This window comes from Geotrypetes seraphini, chromosome 15 (assembly GCF_902459505.1).
Source record: "Geotrypetes seraphini chromosome 15, aGeoSer1.1, whole genome shotgun sequence".
NCBI classification, from domain to species: Eukaryota; Metazoa; Chordata; class Amphibia; order Gymnophiona; family Dermophiidae; genus Geotrypetes; species Geotrypetes seraphini.
Genome location: NC_047098.1, coordinates 66,224,118 through 66,243,089, shown reverse-complemented (window position 1 = coordinate 66,243,089; position 18,972 = coordinate 66,224,118). Strand labels below are relative to the sequence as shown.

At 42.3% G+C, this 18,972-nt stretch overlaps 1 protein-coding gene across 4 annotated transcripts in view; it reads left to right on the top strand.

Moving 5' to 3' along the window:
* LOC117348777 (GAS2-like protein 2A) overlaps nucleotides 1–10,243 on the top strand; it is a 67,215-nt gene extending 56,972 nt beyond the window's left edge. For all 4 annotated transcript variants that reach the window (XM_033921241.1, XM_033921243.1, XM_033921240.1 and 1 more), the window contains 3 exons: nucleotides 1,653–1,749; nucleotides 5,152–5,440; nucleotides 7,218–10,243. In XM_033921241.1, the coding sequence (XP_033777132.1) occupies nucleotides 1,653–1,749; nucleotides 5,152–5,440; nucleotides 7,218–9,171 (2,340 nt within the window). In that variant the 3' untranslated portion in view covers nucleotides 9,172–10,243. The remainder of the gene's footprint in view (nucleotides 1–1,652; nucleotides 1,750–5,151; nucleotides 5,441–7,217) is intronic.
* The last annotated feature ends 8,729 nt before the right edge of the window (nucleotides 10,244–18,972 follow it).

Here is an 18,972-nt window from a genome sequence, read left to right as displayed (position 1 = left end):
CTAATTATCATCCTCAGAGCATATCACTCATACCAGGCACCCCCGCCCCCTGTGTTATATCCCTTCCCTCTATCTCATTTCTCCTAAGATTATGTAACTTTTTCCCAACCTTCCCACTTACCCTCACTGTCAGGTCTGTCCATACGTTTTATATGTTTCTATTTTTCTCACTAATCTCTCTAAACACATTTAAATATTTCTTTCTTTCCTATTTAAATTTTATTGTTAACCGGTCAGATATTCGTTTTATGATCAGGGTATAAAAAACCAATAAACTTGAAACTTGAAACTTGACAAGAGAGGGACAGCTTAGGAGCCCCCTGAGTGGCATGTGAAACATAGTCTCTCCCCCAGCCCACCTCTCTCCAACTCATTTGCTCCTCTTCTTACGTCTCTTCCTCCAATTTATATATTCTCCAACATAACATAAGAATTGCTGCTGCTGGGTCAGACCAATGGTCCATCGTGCCCAGCGGCCCTCTGGTCAAAGACCAGCGCCCTAACTGAGACTCGCCCTACCTGTGTACGTTCTGGTTCAGCAGGAACTTGACTTACTTTAATGTGGAAACAGTTCTCTAACTCAGTGGTTTCCAACCCTGTCCTGGAGGACCACCAGGCCAATCGGGTTTTCAGGCTAGCCCTAATGAAGAGCAGATTTGCATGCCTATCACTTCCATTATATGCAATCTCTCTCATGCATATTCATTAGGGCTAGCCTGAAAACCCGACTGGCCTGGTGGTCCTCCAGGATAGGGTTGGGAACCACTGCTCTAACTGATGTGCAACTCAGAGTGCCTTTTAAAAAACAGCTGAAAAAGTTCCAAGCTTATTACATACTTGATATATCTTCTATCAAAGGTCACCTAGACGGTTTACAATACTAAATTTAAAAATAAAAAAAAGAGAAGGGGGACATTCAAAGTTAAAATATCAAGGATGGATCCGACAAAGACAAATGGTAACAAAGGGGCCTATGGGTAAGGGTAAGTGAAGTACATTGAGATAAAATCAATTAAAAAAGGTAAAAAAGAGGTAGAAATAGCAAGAGGAGAGATCTCTGTGGGTAATTTTTTCTGAAGTAATTTTGAAAGTCAACATACATGTTGGCGTCCATTCTGAAAATAGGCACAAGAGTCTCTAGTAAAAGTAGCCACAAGCACTGTTCCCTCTAAACCAGGAGTAGGGAACTCCGGTCCTCAAGAGCCGTATTCCGGTCAGGTTTTCAGGATTTCCCCAATGAATATGCATGAGATCTATTTGCATGCACTGCTTTCAATGCATATTCATTGGGGAAATCCTGAAAACCCGACTGGAATACGGCTCTCAAGGACCGGAGTTCCCTACCCCTGCTCTAAGCAGAGAGGGCGTCCTCCCATTACGTTGCTGCCAGTGTGGAACGATGTGTTTTCAGTCACTAGAGACAGGCGAGTTTCCTGGAGTCCTGCACAACTCACTATTGGAAATGCGAGATTGAATCAGTATCCCTTAGTGTCAGAAAGGCAAATGGAGGACTCCTGCTCAGCTTAGAAGGGGGGGGGGGGGGTTGTTAACATGAGCAATATTAAAACTGACTGCTAAAGAACTAGTTTGAGCCAATGAGTTTGAGTGTGCGGCAGACACAGGATGATATGTCTCTGGTTCTCCCATTACAGATCCTGAGGAATCATGTGATGGTGAGAGTGGGAGGTGGCTGGGACACCCTGGAGCACTACTTGGACAAGCATGACCCCTGCCGCTGCACCTCGCTCTGTAAGTGTGTGCATTCAGACAGGAAAGAAGTATGGACACTGCACTCACCTGGTGTATACGTGATACAGGGCAGTTAGGTTAGCAAACGGCTGTAACCAGTGTAGCGTTTCATTAACATTTGCATGCCATGGTCAAGCAACAGAACCATAGTACAACTAAAATGTAAGAGGCCCGCTTTCTCATGGTTAAAAGGGCCTGAGCATTTACGAGAGGAAGCCTAGATTAATGATGTATATGTGCAGGTATCCATAGGAGGAGAAGAGGGCTGATCTACAAGGATGGGACATGGGTCTGGGGTTTCCTGACATCACCTTTCTGACCATCATCATCACTTGTTGGCATAGAGTTGGCTGAGGGAATCATAGGACTGCTCTGTGTCAAAAGGCCCATCCCATCCTACTCATGTATCGCATTGTATGCTGATGATATTAGGGTCCCCTATGGATAGGGTTACCAGATTTTCCATCTGGAAAATCCAGACTCCTAGGCCCGGCCCCAGTCTCACCTCCAATCCCACCCCCCGCTGCCTGCTCTCATCGGGCAGGACATCTGCACTTGCATGGACAAAGTGCTGGGTTTTGAAAAGCCGTCCAGACCCCCGGGCATGTCTGGTAATCCTACAGAGGTTTGTCATTGTTATCTCTGTCAGCTGCATATGAGCTGGGACCATGGTGTGTGAGCATGGATGTTAGGCATTCATTTCCACACGGTGCAGCAAGATTCTCAGCCAAGCCTGTGGCCTGTTGGTTGACTTTGGCATTGCCTTTAGAAGCCATAGTAGACCATGTGTAAATGAGGCTTGCCTCTTGAACTATATAACCTTCCAACTGCCACTGGTATGCTCATGATTTTATTTATTTTACAAATTCATACCCTGCTTAACACCAACCAGCTTACAATAAAGATCATACCTTAAAAAATAATATTAATATAAATAACATAAAACAATTCACATAACTAAAAACAAATCTGCAACTGAAGACTGTCTAAACATTCCATTAAGCCTCCTTTTAAGTCCTGAAAAGACCTGCAAAAAAACAGATTCATTTTTAAAACTTTCTTAACCTGCGGTACAGTAGTACCCTGGAAATTTGTTCCATAAAATTGGATCCACTACAGAAGACACAGGAAGACATCTCGACATAATGAATTGTGTTCAGCTCTGGTCATTATCATATCTTAATTGTTTTAGATACCATAGCACCACCTGTTACGGAGTCTGAAAAATCAATGTCAACACCTTGTATGTACAAACATTACAAGCATCCATGCCATCTAGCATCCCTTCCTCTTCCCTAGAGAACTTATATACCTGGCCCAAGTTTTCTTGAATTCAATTGCAGTTTTTGTCTCCACCACCTCCACAGGGACACCATTCCATGAATTCACCACCCTTTCCGTGGAACCCAGCATCACGTAGCTATAGTTCGGGTTCCTTTCTCCCACATGCATCACTTTGCACTTGTTCACATTAAACGTCATCTGCCATTTTGACTCCCAGTCTCACAAGGTCCTCTTACAATTTTTCACAATCCTCTTGCGATTTAACAACTTTGGCCCAGATTTATTAAAGAAGGGGAGTCAATCGATGTTGGCCGATTCCTGGATGATTTTAAAACACTAATTGATTCACTATCAAGTTTGCATGCAAATTATTTGAACGAAGGTGTAAATCATTTGCATGCAAACTCTGACTCAAAACCAATTGAGTTGGGGCAGAGCCCTGACAGTATTGACAGGAGAAGCAGCCTCTTGTCACTGCTGTCAGGGCTTCTGCCTGATTTTTTTTTTTTTTTTTAAATTGGGCAGATATTTTGTGTGTTTTACACATGCAAAATATCAGCCCAATTTTTAAAAAAATAATAAAAGCCCCCCCACCTCCTCCCTCCCCTAACCCCCCCCCAATGTTCAGCTTCATTGGTAAACCCCCCCCCACACACAAAAAACTCCACTTCATAACACAAAATACTTACAATCGTGCACTCTTATACTGCATAATCCATCTGGTGAAAGGGATCTGTTGTTGAGGGCTCACCCATCCTAGCAAAAAATGCAATCGCAATGTGCAAATTCAAAGTCCTGCAGAGGTAAAAGAACAGCAAACTTAGCATGCAAATCGTCCAATCCTTGAACTCCAGAGCTGTACACCAAAACACACTCCGGTCCAGGGCACTGAAAGCCTCTTTATCAGCGTTCCCTCTGTTGGCGTTCAGGAACCCCCAGTGCCATTTTCCAGTGCTTGATTCATGTGGACACTGTTGGATGTCCTGAAATTTTGGTGGATTTTTGGAACAGAACCCCTAACGCAGCTATGAGCAAAACAGGGACATTGGGTGTTTGGGCTTTCAGTGCTCTGAACCAGAGTGTACTTTGGTGTACAACTTGGGAGTTCAAGGATTGCATGATTTACAAGCCCCTGAAGACGCATCTTTGGTGTAAGAGAATATTGCATCCTCTGGAGGGCAGAAACTGGCTATAGGATCACTTTCTGCTGCTCCTTAGTGATGCTCTAAGGAGACTGCTCTCCTCCATGGCAGCACAGAGGTTTCCAAACTAGAGGTGGGACTTCTCTACAGCAGGGCTGCCTAAGACCGGTCCTCGAGATCTACTGGCAGGCCAGGTTTTCAGGATATCTACAATGAATATGCATGAGAGAGATTTGCCTGCACTGCCTTCTTGGTATGCAAATCTCTCTCTTGTATGTTCATTGTGGATATCCTGAAAACCTGGCCTGCCAGTATATCTCGAGGACCGGACTTAGGCAGCCTTGCTCTACAGCATCCCTATAGGTCTTCTCTATCTCCCTCAGCTCCTCCAAGTCTGCTACTCTATCCTTCAGAGATCAGACCCATTCCCTGAGCGCTAGGAGCTCTTTGCACCAAGTACACACATACAATCTCTCACCAATTGGTGACACTTTGTGAAAAGAATGGTTAGCTCCCATCTCGCTGCTGGACTGCTGCCTGGATCTTAATATCAGTGATTCTTAAGTTGCACCTCTTCTGAACTTGTGTTGACATAGCTCAGCAAGGTGTTCCATTTCAGATCTTCCTCAACAGCCATAAATTATATATTTAAACTGTCTACTATTAGCACATCAGCCCATGAGTCCAAACTATAATCTGCAAGGTCAGCCAGAGGATTTAATGGATTTTAATAGAAGCACTGAGAATTCAGACAACACTCATTACTGCTGAAGTCCTCAGGCTGCTACACAGAGCATGATTAATTTTTCAATACAAAAGACCATTGTTCTGATAGTAATAAAACCAAGCTGTAGACTGCAGTTGTCTAGTTTGGAATGTGGAGAATGCGCTGCAAAGGTCTCTCTGTGCATCTTTTGTAAGGAGAGAGAAGTGGCTGTGATTGGAAGGTGACCTATTTTATTCATCTCTGTTGTAGCTCACAAACAGGTTTTGAAATCAGGGAGTGGTCCAAAGCAAGCAGCTCCTGTTCATGAGATCACAGCTCGTCTAGTGCCATGCCAAGATCATCCAAACAAACCTCAAGCTGCCCTGATTGTGAGCAGATCCCAGAGTCCATTGCCTCCAGTGGAGTGGAGGACCTACACCTCTGGAAGCCCTAATTCAAAAGCCACTCCATCCTCATCCTCCCCAGAAAGAAGTGGCAGGACACAGGGGTCCAGGGATCTCCAGAGGCAATCTGATCCTCGCAGAGTCAATCCAGCCAGGTAATTAATCAGATTGCAGATCCTGATCCTCGATTTGTTTTGTCATCGGTTGTCAGATGGCTAGTGAAGTAACTTGTGCACATGTTCCCAGAGAATCAAACTATTAACCAGAACGTGTAGATTTATAACACCTTCAATAACTCCTCACGTCAAATTTTGCACATTTACAGATCCTCAGAAATACCACCTAAGACTCGAGTATATTCATTGTACCAGCTTTATGCACTACTTCCTCACCAGATCATGAAACTTTTATAAAAATTTTTATAGATTTTTTTTTACCATCTTTAGAGTGTATATGGTTAAAGTACTTAGCTTAAAATTGTGGTCTTGCCTTCAGGGATTTTACTGCAATAACTATATATACACTATAAAGGTGGTAAAACAGATCTATAATAATTTTGATAAAAGTTTCATGATTCGGTGAGGAAGTAGTGCATAAAGCCTGGTATAATGAATATACTTGAGTCCTAGGTGGTATTTCTGAGGATCTGTAAATGTGCAAAATTTGACACGAAGAGTTATTGAAGGTGTTATAAATCTACACGTACTGGTTAATAGTTTGATTGAACAATCTCACAGAAAACTTTTCTATTAACTACAGTGCTGTTTAGAGAACTGAGCCCAGAGAATCAATGTCACATCATGCCACATACCTTGTATTTTGCTATTTTTTTTATTAATGTTGGTTTTCTGTAGTTTTAATAAAACATGTTTACAAAAAAAAGACAGCCTGACCAGTGTGTTCACAATCCACCATGCTTTAATTTCCATTAAGTGGATTTGGTAATTAGTGGCGAGTTTAGCACCCCCTGTCGTTTTGAAAAGTTGGCTCCTATGGTCTGACTGTTTAAGTTTCAAGTTTATTAAAATATTTTTTTGACCGCTTATTCTAGTTTCTAAGCAGTTAACAAAATAAAATTACATAAAAACAAATTGTAAAATTACATTAGAACATATAAAAACAAAGAAAAAGGGTAACATACAAAGACATACAACCACACAATAGGATGGTAGGGAAGAACTACAATTGATATAGAAAAGGCAAGACATAAAAGGATAAAACAGTCGGTTGGATAAAAATGACAGAAGTTTAGTTGGAAATCCATCAAGTGCACTCTAAGTGCATTATTTAGGACTATATCAAGCAGTACTCACATCTTTATGCCTTGTACCCACCTCTCTGCGCCCTGCCAAAATGTCTGGTCTGGCTGTGACACTGACTAGAACTGGGAAGACCAAACCTGTCCTGGTTCCACCACAGCCAGTCAGATTTTCAGGATAACCTAGTCAATATCCATGCTTTCATCAGAGACCCACTGTATGCAAATGTACCTGATGCATATTCAATGTGGATATCCAGAACACCCAACAAGTTCTGGGGTTAACTAGGATAGAATTGGGAAAACTTCTACTAGAGCAGTGGTTCTCAACCCAATCCTTGGAATCACCAAGTCAGTTGAGCTTTCATGATATCTCCAATGAATAAGGTTGAGGTAGATTTGCAATTGGCCAGGTGCACCCCATGGATTAGATTGAAAACCTCTGCATTAGAGACATCACTAGATGCATATATGGTCTCTCTAGTGTAAATCTAGAAGTATACACTCAGATGAATAGAAATTGCTCCATGGAAAGGAGAGGGGCTTCCTGGACAGTATGAATTAATTTAGTTCAGTTTTTCCTATTAGGAAGACACTCACTATTTTAGAAGTTGTCTCAAACCCATCTTGGTTAAGACCTTTTAAGTGAACAAAATTTCTTTTCTGTGTTTCAGGGGGAGTGAATGTTTTTCTGCCGTTTCACAGAGACAGCTATTTGGGGATGAGAGAACTGCCTCTCTGCAAATCACTTCCCCCAGGAACAGCCAAGATAACTCCTGTGTCTCAGTATCCTCACTGACGCCTCATCTAACAGGAAGTGAGGACGAGACCTCTGTGGCATCTGACATCTCTCTTGAGTCACAATGCATAAGTGAAAAGGAGAGAATTCCTGTACATGCCAAGAAGAGAGTAGTAATAAAAGACAATAGACTCATACAGACCCCCACAGTACAGGCAACTATATTAAGAGACAGTGCCCAGATGGTTTCAAAATTAAGTGCTTACCAGAGTCATAAGCTTCAGGAATCACGAGTGCAAGGTGCTGCCAGCCCCATCAAGCAGCTTTATAGCTCTCCACAGCCAAGCAGCAAAGGACCTGTACAGAGCTTAAAGACAAACCCAGGTGGAGCCACAAGAAGCGTTCAGAACCCTGGGATTGTTCGCTCTTTCTCCCCAGTTAAGCAAATGAGCGTTTTACCAAAACCAGGGAATCAAATGAGGATCACAGACAAATCAGCCCCAGCAGTCAGCAGGCCACCAACTCCTAGTAGAAGCTCCTATTATGGCAAGTCCCAACTTAGAAATGGAAATAAAGTCCCAGATGGTGATACAATGAAAATGACCACACATCAGAACTTTAAGATAACACAAAATGTAGATGTTTTTCAGAATCAGAAGGAATGCCTCAGTGTCAAAAAAGAAAGATCACAGAGCAATACAAATAGACTGAATTTACCAGAACAGGGAAAAAATACAGCATGGTCCAACCCAGCTTACGTAAAGGAATCTAAGAATGCCAATGAAAACTCTAGTATTGAAAGTTTTTCAGAGCATGGAGACAGGGAGTGCACACTGTTATTCATCAACCCAAAACAAGAGAAGCAATTGTACAGAAGCCTGGAGGATGAGATCTTGTCTAACATCAAGGTCTTGTCTAACATCAAGGGGGATTTTGAAGAAAGCAATAATCTAGAGAATGAGCCTGGAGATTCAACTTCTGAATTCAGTACTTTGAGCAATTCAGAAACCCATAATTATAGTCCATTAGAGGTTTCCATGTCCTCTGGGTCCTTGTTGCCAGTTCCATTAAAGAGCTTGGGTGTAGGAGTGCCACGGAGTGGTGTGTACATAAATACAAAGTGGCAATCTGAGGCAGGCTATGATGATGTAGTTGCAGAACTTTCCAAGGGCCATAGACAACTCAACAAAGTAGATGTGGAAAGCTGGATTGCCAAGATCCCCCCAAAGGAGAGGGTGGAAGTTTACAAGGAATCAAACAATTCTCTTCTCAATAAGAGCAAAACGAAAAGGGAGCCTTTGGAAAGAGCCTATAGCAAGAGGAAAACAGGCACCAGTGAAACCAAAGGTTTTCTCAGGCCAAGAAGATTACCTTCTCAAAGAGCACGTAGAGTTTCTATAGAAGTCAACAGAAATACTGTGACTTCTCATACTATATCTGATAAACAGAAGGTTTCCCATCTGCCTCCAGACCAAACAGAAACTCTTCAGGGTATTAAGCCCAAGAGGTGCCTGAAGAAGCCAGAACGAGTGCCTTCTATTTATAAACTAAAACTCCGCCCCAGAATACGTCCACGAAAGGATAACAGACCTGGAAAACAGCCATCTAGAATCCCTACCCCAGTGACATATAGACAATTGAAAAAAACGATCAACACCAAGGGTCTTGAAAGAAACCAAAGTAGCTGTACTTCAAGACAACAGGTTCAAACACTTCTAAGTGCCAAACTTCAAAAGACAACTCTGAACAATGCAGGCCATGTACAGGACACAGAATCTGAAGAAGATATCTCACCCTCTGTCTCATCTTATGTTGGGAGTTCTGGGAGAAAGGAAGTAGAAGAAAAGAGTTCATGCAAAGCTGAAGACGATGAGGAATCATGGGTCTGATGGGTGATCTGCTGCAACTTTGTTGGCTCTCTGAGGCACAAAATCAAAAAATAATGTTATGTGTATTCATTTTATTAAAGGTGTGAAGTTAAGATGACGCCAAATCACGGAGGGGGTGGAAGGTGGAGTCCAGTCAGATCTCATAGATTTATTTTTCTGTGTGTATCTTATTGACGAAACAGAACTATGGACTAGAATTCTTTGAAAATGAAGATTCCAAACCTGATCAGACTTTATGTGGGAAACATATAAAAACTCATTAATATGTACTACAGGTCATCAATCTCCATTATTTCAAATTAAGTTTATACCCTTCTCATCCTTATTATCATATAATTTAAAGTCTGCCTTTGATTGACCTAGATGAAATTTCACTTTGGTTTGGGTCAAATGGTAAAGGGATGAAGGAAGGCGGGTTGGCTACTACATGTGTGTCAAAAATGTGGAACTTAAATATAAAAGATCTATCAAAGTGTAAAGGAAATTAATGCTTGAAATCAGTGTTAGCATAAAAGAAGGTCTCAGCTGAGATTTTAAATTCTATCCCCAAATTGCATTTAAGGAAAACACATGCTCTGATATGACCTTAGATAACAAGGCAGGAGCACTCTTTCTGTAACTAGATAATTATTAGGGAACTTGATCAGCTCTTAAATATAATTCAGAACATATGCTCTTCACCATTATTTATTATTCTAGGGAAGGGGCTCTTGACCCAGTCCTCAGGACACACCAAGCCAGCCTGGATTTTAAGATATCCACAGTGAATATGCATGGAGACGATGACTGTTTCTGAATTTAAGATCGCGTGGGATGGGTTTGTGGGATCTCTTAGGGAGGATATGGTGGAAGCTGTGGATATGGGGGATGCTGTGGAAGGGCAGACTGGATGAGCAATTTGGCCTTTATCTGCCATCCTATTTCTATGTATGAATTTGCACATTCACTGTACCTTAAGAATGGAGGGTGGACAATGTTACGCAAATTTTTTAAAAAGGGTTCCAGAGGAGATCTGGGAAATTACAGACCAGTAAGCCTGACTTCAGCATCAGGCAAATAGTGGAAACAATTATAAAAAATAAAATTATGGAACACAGAAACAAACAACATCAAAGCAAGTGCCATAAGGTGGTAAGAGGGGCCAAAAGGGACTACTAAGAAAAAATAGCCAAGGAGGCCAAAAACTTTAAGCCGTTCTTTTGGTATATTAAGGGGAAATGACCTGCGAAGGAAGCAGTGGGGCCATTAGATGACCAGGGAATAAAGGGAGTACTAAAGGAGGACAAAGCCATCACCGACAAACATTTTTTGCATCTGTATTTACCGAAGAAGATATATCCAATATACTAAGCCGACAGGCTATACAGAGGAAATGAAGACAGGAAACTGACAGGGACAATGGTCAGTCTAGAAGAGGTATGCAGACAGATTGATAGGCTTAAAAACGATAAATCCCCAGGTCCGGACGGCATCCACCCGAGGGTAATCAAAGAACTGAAAGGGGTTATAGCTGAACTGCTCCAACTAATAGCCAATCTGTCGATCAAATCAGGAAAGATTCCGGAAGACTGGAAAGTGGCGAATGTTACACCGATCTTCAAGAAAGGTTCGAAGGGAGATCCGGGAAACTACAGACCAGTGAGTCTGACTTCGGTACTGGGAAAGATGGTAGAGGTGCTGATAAAGGACTGCATCATCGATCATCTTGACAGACAGAAACTGATGAGGACCAGCTAGTACGGCTTCAGCAAAGGAAGATCTTGCTTGACAAACTTACTGCACTTCTCTGAAGGAGTAAATGGGCAGATAGACAAAGGTGACCCGGTCGACATCGTATATCTAGATTTTCAGAAGGCATTCGACAAGGTTCTGCATGAATGACTACTTTGGAAAATTGCGAGTCATGGAATCGAGGGTGATATACTCACGTGGATTAAAAACTGGTTGGCGGATAGGAAACAGAGAGTGGGAGTGAATGGACAATACTCGGACTGGAAAAGCGTCACGAGTAGAGTGCCACAGGGTTCGGTGCTCGGGCCTGTGTTCTTCAACATATTTATAAATGACCTAGAAATTGGCACGACGAGTGAGATGATTAAATTTGCGGACGATACAAAGTTATTCAGAGTAGTGAGGATTCAAAAGGATTGCGAAGACCTATAAAGAGACATGGGCTGCGAAATGGCAAATGAGGTTCAACATTGATAAGTGCAAGATGATGCATGTTGGTAACAAAAATCATATGCATGAATACAGGATGTCCGGAACTATTCTCGGAGAGAGCCCCCAGGAAAGAGACTTTGGAGTACTTGTAGACAAGTCAATGAAATCATCTGCACAATGTGCGGCGGAGACGAAAAGGGCAAACAGAATGCTAGGAATGATTAAGAAGGGGATCACAAACAGATCTGAAAAGGTTATCATGCCGTTATACCAGGCCATGGTATGCCCCCACCTGGAATACTGCGTCCAATACTGGTCGCTGTACATGAAAAAGACATAGTACTGCTCGATAGGGTCCAGAGAAGAGTGACAAAAATGGTTAAGGGACTGGGGGAGATGCCATACTACGAGAGGCTAGAGAAACTGGGCCTCTTCTCCCTTGAGAAGAGAAGACTGAGAGGGGACATGATCGAGACATTCAATATATTTAAGGGAATTGACTTAGTAGAGAAAGAGAGACTGTTCACCCTCTCCAAGGTGAAGAGAACGAGAGGGCACTTGCTAAAGTTAGAAGGGAAAAGGAAGTTCTTCTTCACCCAGAGTGGTAGAAATCTGTAACGCTCTTCCGGAGGCTGTTATAGGGGAAAGCACCCTTCAGGGATTCGAGACAAGGTTGGATAAGTTCCTACTGGAACAGAACATATGAAAGTAAGGCTAGACTCAAATAGGGCACTGGTCTTTGATCTAAGGGCCGCTGCGTGAGCGGACTGCTGGGCATGATGGACCACTGATCTGACCCAGCAGCGGCAATTCTTATGTTCTTATGATTTAATGGGACAGAGTCAGCATGGGTTCAGCCAAAGGAGGCCTTTCCTCACCAATTTGTTTGACTTCTTTGAAGATGTGAATAAAGGTGAGATGGTTTACAGAAAACCTTTGACATAATTCCTCATGAGAGACTCCTGAGAAAATTAAAGAGTCATAGTTTAGGAGGCAATGTTCTGTTTTGGATTAGGAACTGGATATTGGACAGAAAACAGAAGGTAGTGTTGAAAGGCCATTTTTCTCATAAGAACATGCCATACAGGGATAGACCGACGGTTCATCAGGCCCAGTATCCTGGGAATAAGCAGTGGATCTCCCTAAGCCATCTCAATAATGGCCAATGGACTTCTCTTTTAGGAAAATATCCAAACTTATTTTTAAACCCTGCTCAGCTGATTTCACCACATTCTCTGGCAATACATAGTAAGTGACAGCAGATAAAGACCTGAATGGTCCATCCAGTCTGCCCAAGAGCCACACTCATTATACATTCATGATTAAATTGTCTTTTCTTTAATACTTGAATTCCAAAGTTTAATTACACGTTTGAAGAAATATTTTCTCCGGTCTGTTTTAAATCTACTACTTAGTAGCTTCATCGCAAGCCCCCAATTCCTAGTATTTTTGGAAAGAGTAAACAAGCGATTCATATCTACCCTTTCCATTCCACTCAGTATTTTATAGACCTCTATCATATCGCCCCTGAGCTGTCTCTTCTCCTTTTATCATTTTTGTCAACCTTTTCTAATTCTGCTACATCTTTTTTTAGATACGGCAACCACAATTGCACACAGTATTCAAAGTGCGGAGGTACTATAGAGCAATACAAGAGCATTATAACATTTTCATCTTTGTTTTCCATTCATGACACAGGACAGAATATGTCCCCATTCCTGCGGGAATCCATCCCTTGTCATTCTTTAGTGTCTATCTCAACCTCAGTCCTACAGCAGCATTTTTCAATGCAAGGCTTGAGGGTCAGTGACTGTGCCCGTTCATACTCTGATTTTTCCCTCTCTCCTTGAAGAATGATTGGGGGATGGTTTCATGCGGTTAACCGCGGGAGTGGGGAGAAGGACATATTCTGTCCCCATGTCATTCTTTTTGCCTTCTTAGCCGCTGCCGCACATCAAGCTGTGGGTTTCAACTTATCCTCAGCAATGACAACTAGATCCTTTTCCTAACACAGAACCCAGCAACACATAGCTATAGTTTGGATTCCTCTTTCCCACCTGCATCACTTTGCACTTGCTCACATTAAACTTCATCTGCAATTTTGATGCCCAGTCTCACAAGGTCCTCTTGCAATTTAACAACTTTGTGTCATCAGTAAATTTAATGATCTCACTAGTTATTCCCATCTCTAGATCATTGATAAATATGTTAAAAAGCAGCGGTCCCAGCACAGACCCCTGGGAAACCCCACTATTTACCCTTCTTCATTCAGAATATTGACCATTTAAACCTACTATTGTTTTCTGTATTTCCACCAGTTCTTAATTCTTAATAGGACATTACCTCTTATCCTATGATTCTCTAATTTCCTCAGAAGTCTTTCATGAGGTACTTTGTCAAATGCCTTTTGAAAATCAAAATATACAATACCAACCAGCTCACCTTTCTCCTTATAGTCATTCACCCCTTCAAAGAAATGCAGTAATTGTTGAGACATGGTGTAGTAGTTAAGAGCTACAGCCTGAGGTTGTGGGTTCAAACCCTGTGCTGCTCCCTGTGACCTTGGGCAAGTCACTTAATCTTCCACTGCCCCAGGTACATTAGATAGATTTTGAGCCCATCAGGACAGATAGGGAAAATGCTTATAGTACATGTATGTAAACTGCTTTGAGTGTGGTTGTCGACTCCGCTTAAGTGCACGGCCTTCGGACCGAGTCGCCACATGTGCTTAAATGGAGTGTGTGCTTAATAGGAGTGGGGGGTGGCTCAGTTTAAATATGGTGTGTGGGCTGCTGGAGCCTAAAGTACAGGAAAGCTATGCCCTACAGCTTGAGTGGAAGTGGAGCACTCACTTTCCCAGTTGTCCCAGCGCTGTGTGAAGCCTAGCCATTGTGGCCAATCTGTTCTGCAAACTGGCTTTCCTCCCAGTCAGAACTTGATTGCATTTAACCGGAATGAAGGTAACGTGAAAGAACAGCGGTGGGACCTATGACATCAGTGCGCATAAGCGGATTGTGTGGTTATCCGAATTGCAGATATCTGGAGTTTACGTCCATTGACTTTTAATGTTTAAAAAAATGGGACCGTGGTGGTAGGGTGCAGACAACCGAAGCATGCGCTTAAACACCAAGGGCTGGGGAGCACATTTGGACCAAATTCAAACTCAAGATCAATGGTCATCGGCAGAGACATGTCTTCACTTAAATCACTTGGAACTTTGAGCACATAAAGTGCTATGGCTTCTTCAGTAGCACTTCTTTACTCCATTCCCATTCAGAACATTTGTAATGCTACTACATGGTCTTCAGTTCATACGTTTTCCAAACATTATTGTTTAGACCAAAGCTCGGCTCAGGATACCAAATTTGGTCTATCTGTTCTAAGACATTTGTTTGCAATCAGAGTTTCACCTCCCATCTTTTTACTTAAGCTTGGGACTCACCTTCAAGTGTGCCTGCATCTCCCCTGCTTGTCTCTGGAGAAAGCGCAGTTGCTTACCTGTAACAGGTGTTCTTCATAGACAGCAAAGGAATGCAGCCACACTTGCCCGCCCACCTTCCCCTCAGTCATACATATTTTTAGAGGACAAAACGTTCCGAGGGGAGGGGCTTCAGAGGTAACACACCTGCACATGCCACCAAGGTAAAACTTTACCATATCTAGGGGAGAGTACCGGCACTTAGGCTCAGTCGGAGGGCTTCACCTTCCAAGTGTGGCTGCATTCCCCTGCTGTCTATGGAGAACACCTGTTACAGGTAAGCAACTGCGCTTTCTAAAATGACTTCTAAACTATTTCCTTCCCAGATACCAAAGGAGGGGGTTATTGTTTGCCTTTTTTTTTTTTTTTTTTTTAATTACGCCCTCTTTATTGAAGTTTAAGAGAACCATGGTATTTTCTGATTTTCTGCTTTTGTAATACTATAATCATGGAATTCTGGTTTCATTTTTACTATTTGTTTGCAATAAGCAAAGAAAGGAAGACTCAGCACATACACACCTGAACAATGAAAAATAATTTTTTATTACTTTCCAAAAAAATAAAAATTAACAAACTAAAATGGTGTCTTGGGAGGTTGAATTAGAAAGACTGGTCACCCTCCCGTCACCTTCCATGCAGTTTTCCACACTGTGCTTCATATGACCAAAGCCCTCACAGCCTGGTCCCAAAAATGCAGCGACTTACATGAAAATTCACATTTATACATACTGGTAGTTTAAAATTATGCTCCAAAGTTTATCTGGATGCTAATACACTGTAATACAGATCCATGGTAATTTTTTTCCCCACTTCTATTACATTTAAATAAGTGTGAAAAATCTTTTAAAAAACTATTTTCATTTGTCTGTACAAATACAATAATTCATCCCAGCAGGAAGCTTCTTGGTACTTTGCTATAATGGAATCAAAAACAGGTTCCAGCAGCAGCAGAAGTCTATCACAGAAATACTCTCTAGACCACTGGTTCCCAAACCGGTCCTGGGGGTCTCCCAACCAGTCTGGTCATCAAAATATCCACAATAAAAATGCATGAGAGAGATCTGCATGCATGAAGTAGCATGTTCAAATATAGCTCATGAATATTCCATGTGGATGTCAAGACCTCAGCTGGCTGGGGATCCCCAGGACCTGTTTGGAGACCATCCACTCCCTGGGCCCAAAGATAAGCTTTCATTTTTAAGGGACTCTTTTGCTAATACTGTACTAATGAAGCCCATCTTCAATTTTATAAGGCTTCTTAGCATTTAGCGAGCTCTAACTCCATTAGTATGCACTAACCTTTAGTTAAAGGACTCTACATGTCGTTCTGGCTCTGGTTGGTGCGAGTTCATTTAAAAAGGATCTAGGATTCTAGAATATCACTAAATAAATGATGCTGCTTAATATTTATAAAAGCTTTTTTTTCATTAAGCTGTTACAATCTTCAACTAAGAGGAAATAAAAATTAATGAATAAATATTCATTGCTATTGTCAGCGCCCCTCCCCCCCAATGCCAGTCACAGTGGTCAAATAATATCTGAATATTCAGCACCATCCTCCAGAGGGTGACCAATGCTGAACAGTATACAGTTCACTATTCAGATAATTGGCACAAACTCATCCTTGTGCCTAAATCTAGGTCCATTTCTGACCAACTATTAGGAAAGTAGAGGCTTACGTTTCTCTGTAGAATAAGTTCCTATTGGCAACCCGTTAGAAAACTGCCCTGATAGTGCCAAGGCAGTCTACAAGGATATAGGGTGGCACTTTCCCCGGATTTTATTAATGGTGCCCAAAATTGCACGCAATCCTGAGACCTGCACACAAACAAGTTAACGAGCTGTTAGCAATCAATTATTGATGTTAACTGGCTCAACTTTGAATCGGTGCATGGATCTGGTTGCACACGATTCTATCAAGATCCAAATCTATCTCATGCATATCCTGAAAACCTGACCTGGCTCCGGCTCTCGAGGACTGGAATTGCCTACCCCTGAGCTAGGGTGAGCAATTGGGCTGGTTTTCATTTTAAATGAGGTTAATTGGCTTTGTCATATACTGTAATGTATTTCCATCTACATGCAGATAACCATCTGTGTTTAGATTGCCTGGTTCTGCTAGTGTTCAGCTTATAAAGCTCATTACCTACATGATACCATTAAAATGCAGCTTGTGGTGATCAAACTTAGGGGGTAATTCTATAGCCAGGCATCACAAGTTAGGCACCTAGCTGTAACGCTATGCTGCCTCCCATGATCTCCGCTCGTCGGGCAAGTCCCTCTTATCTGTACTCTTCTCTTCCACTGCCAACTCCAGACTCCATCCCTTCTTTCTTGCGGCACCATATGCCTAGAATAGGCTGCTTGAATCAATACTTCATGCTCCATCCCTGGCAGTGTTCAAATCCAAGCTAAAGGCCCACTTTTTTGAAACTGCTTTCAACTCTTAACTCCCACTCACTGCTGTCAGAATCTAGACCCACTGTATCATTTCCTCTACCATAATCTCCCCAACCCTGAAATGTCCTGTCTAAATTAGATTGTAAGCTCTTCTGAGCAGGGACTGTCTATTGTATGTTAAAATGTACAGCGCTGCATACGCCCTTCAGCGCTATAGAAATAATAAATAGTACTAATGCTAATTCTGCGACAGCAACTGGGTGCCAAGATTCCATTACAGAATCCTAGCATCTACATGCGTATAATTAAGCACACCCAGTTACACCATGTCAATGTTCGTGTCTAAATTCCGCACAATGGCAGTATTCTGTAATTTATGCACGGAAATATTGATCGTGCCTATGCTCCTCTCCTATTAATGTCCCTTTGCATTATGTGCTAAGCAAGTTGTATGCATCATTTATAGAATGGATTTGAGCAAGTGTACATTGATGTTGGGAAGGCGTCTATAATTTAAGCATGCAAATAATGATTCAATTTAAATGTCCTGTTATAGAATGAGGTAAAATTATCTGGTAGAAAGTATTTAGACTTCTTGGCTAATGGATCTCCATTAAGAGCCCCAAAGCCATTAACCAGTGCCTAAGCTATTCAGGAACAAAAAGCTTAAAATCTAACTGGGAGATGGTGACTTGCCCAAGGATACAAATGAAGTCAGTGGCAGCAGTCCAATTCCTCTCCCTTCCTGATAAAACAAGAGATGGGCACAGTCACCCACTAGCCTTATACTATACGGGTCCCACTCACTGAATCCTTGCTGAACACTGCCCAGTAAGCCAACAGGCTTTCCCAACCAGAAGTCAATGTGTTGAGTTTTAAATAGTGGTTACATCATCAACGGATGGTATCAAAGAAACAGGGCCACGCCCTATGATCTATGCCCAGTACTAGCAGCCATATGGCCTGTGAGCCAGTTAACATTCACAGGCCATGCCTCTCCTGACCAAGCTTCCTGTTAGGCTGGAAACTAATTCAGAGTCTGGGGGTCTGTGAATGATACCAGTTCAAAGGCCCTATGACATCCTTCCAGTTTGAAATAAATGAAAAGGAGAAAGTGCACAAGAGAGGAGGAAGATGGAAACTTATTTTGTTTTCATGTCAGGTCATGTGAACTTTCAGTTGTTAAAATGGGGCCCATGTTGGATAAGTTTGGGAAGCATTGGTTTAAGGCCTCCTTCCCTAGCATTCTCAGCACTTTTTGATAAGAACATAAGAATAGCCTTACTGGGTTAGACCAATGGTCCATCAAGCCCAGTAGCCTGTTCTTACGGTGGCCAATCCAGGTCACTAGTTCCTGGCCAAAACCCAAAGAATAGCAATATTCCATGCTACCGATACAGGGCAAGCAGTGGCTTCCCCTGTGCCTTTCTCAAAAACAGACTATGAACTTTTCCTCCAGGAACTTGTCCAAACCTTTCTTAAAACCAACTATGCTATCCGCACTTAGAACATAAGAGTTGCCGCTGCTGGGTCAGACCGGTGGTCCATCCTGCTCAGCAGTCCACTCACGCGGCGGCCCCCAGGTCAAAGACCAGTGCTCTAAATGAGTCCAGTCTCACCTGTGTATGTCCCTGTTTAGCAGGAACTTGTCCAGCTTAGTCTTGAAACCCTGGAGGGTGTTTTCCCCAAAACAGCCTCTGGAACAGCGGCTGGGTGAAAAAGAACTTTCTTACATTTGTACGGAATCTATCCCCTTTTAA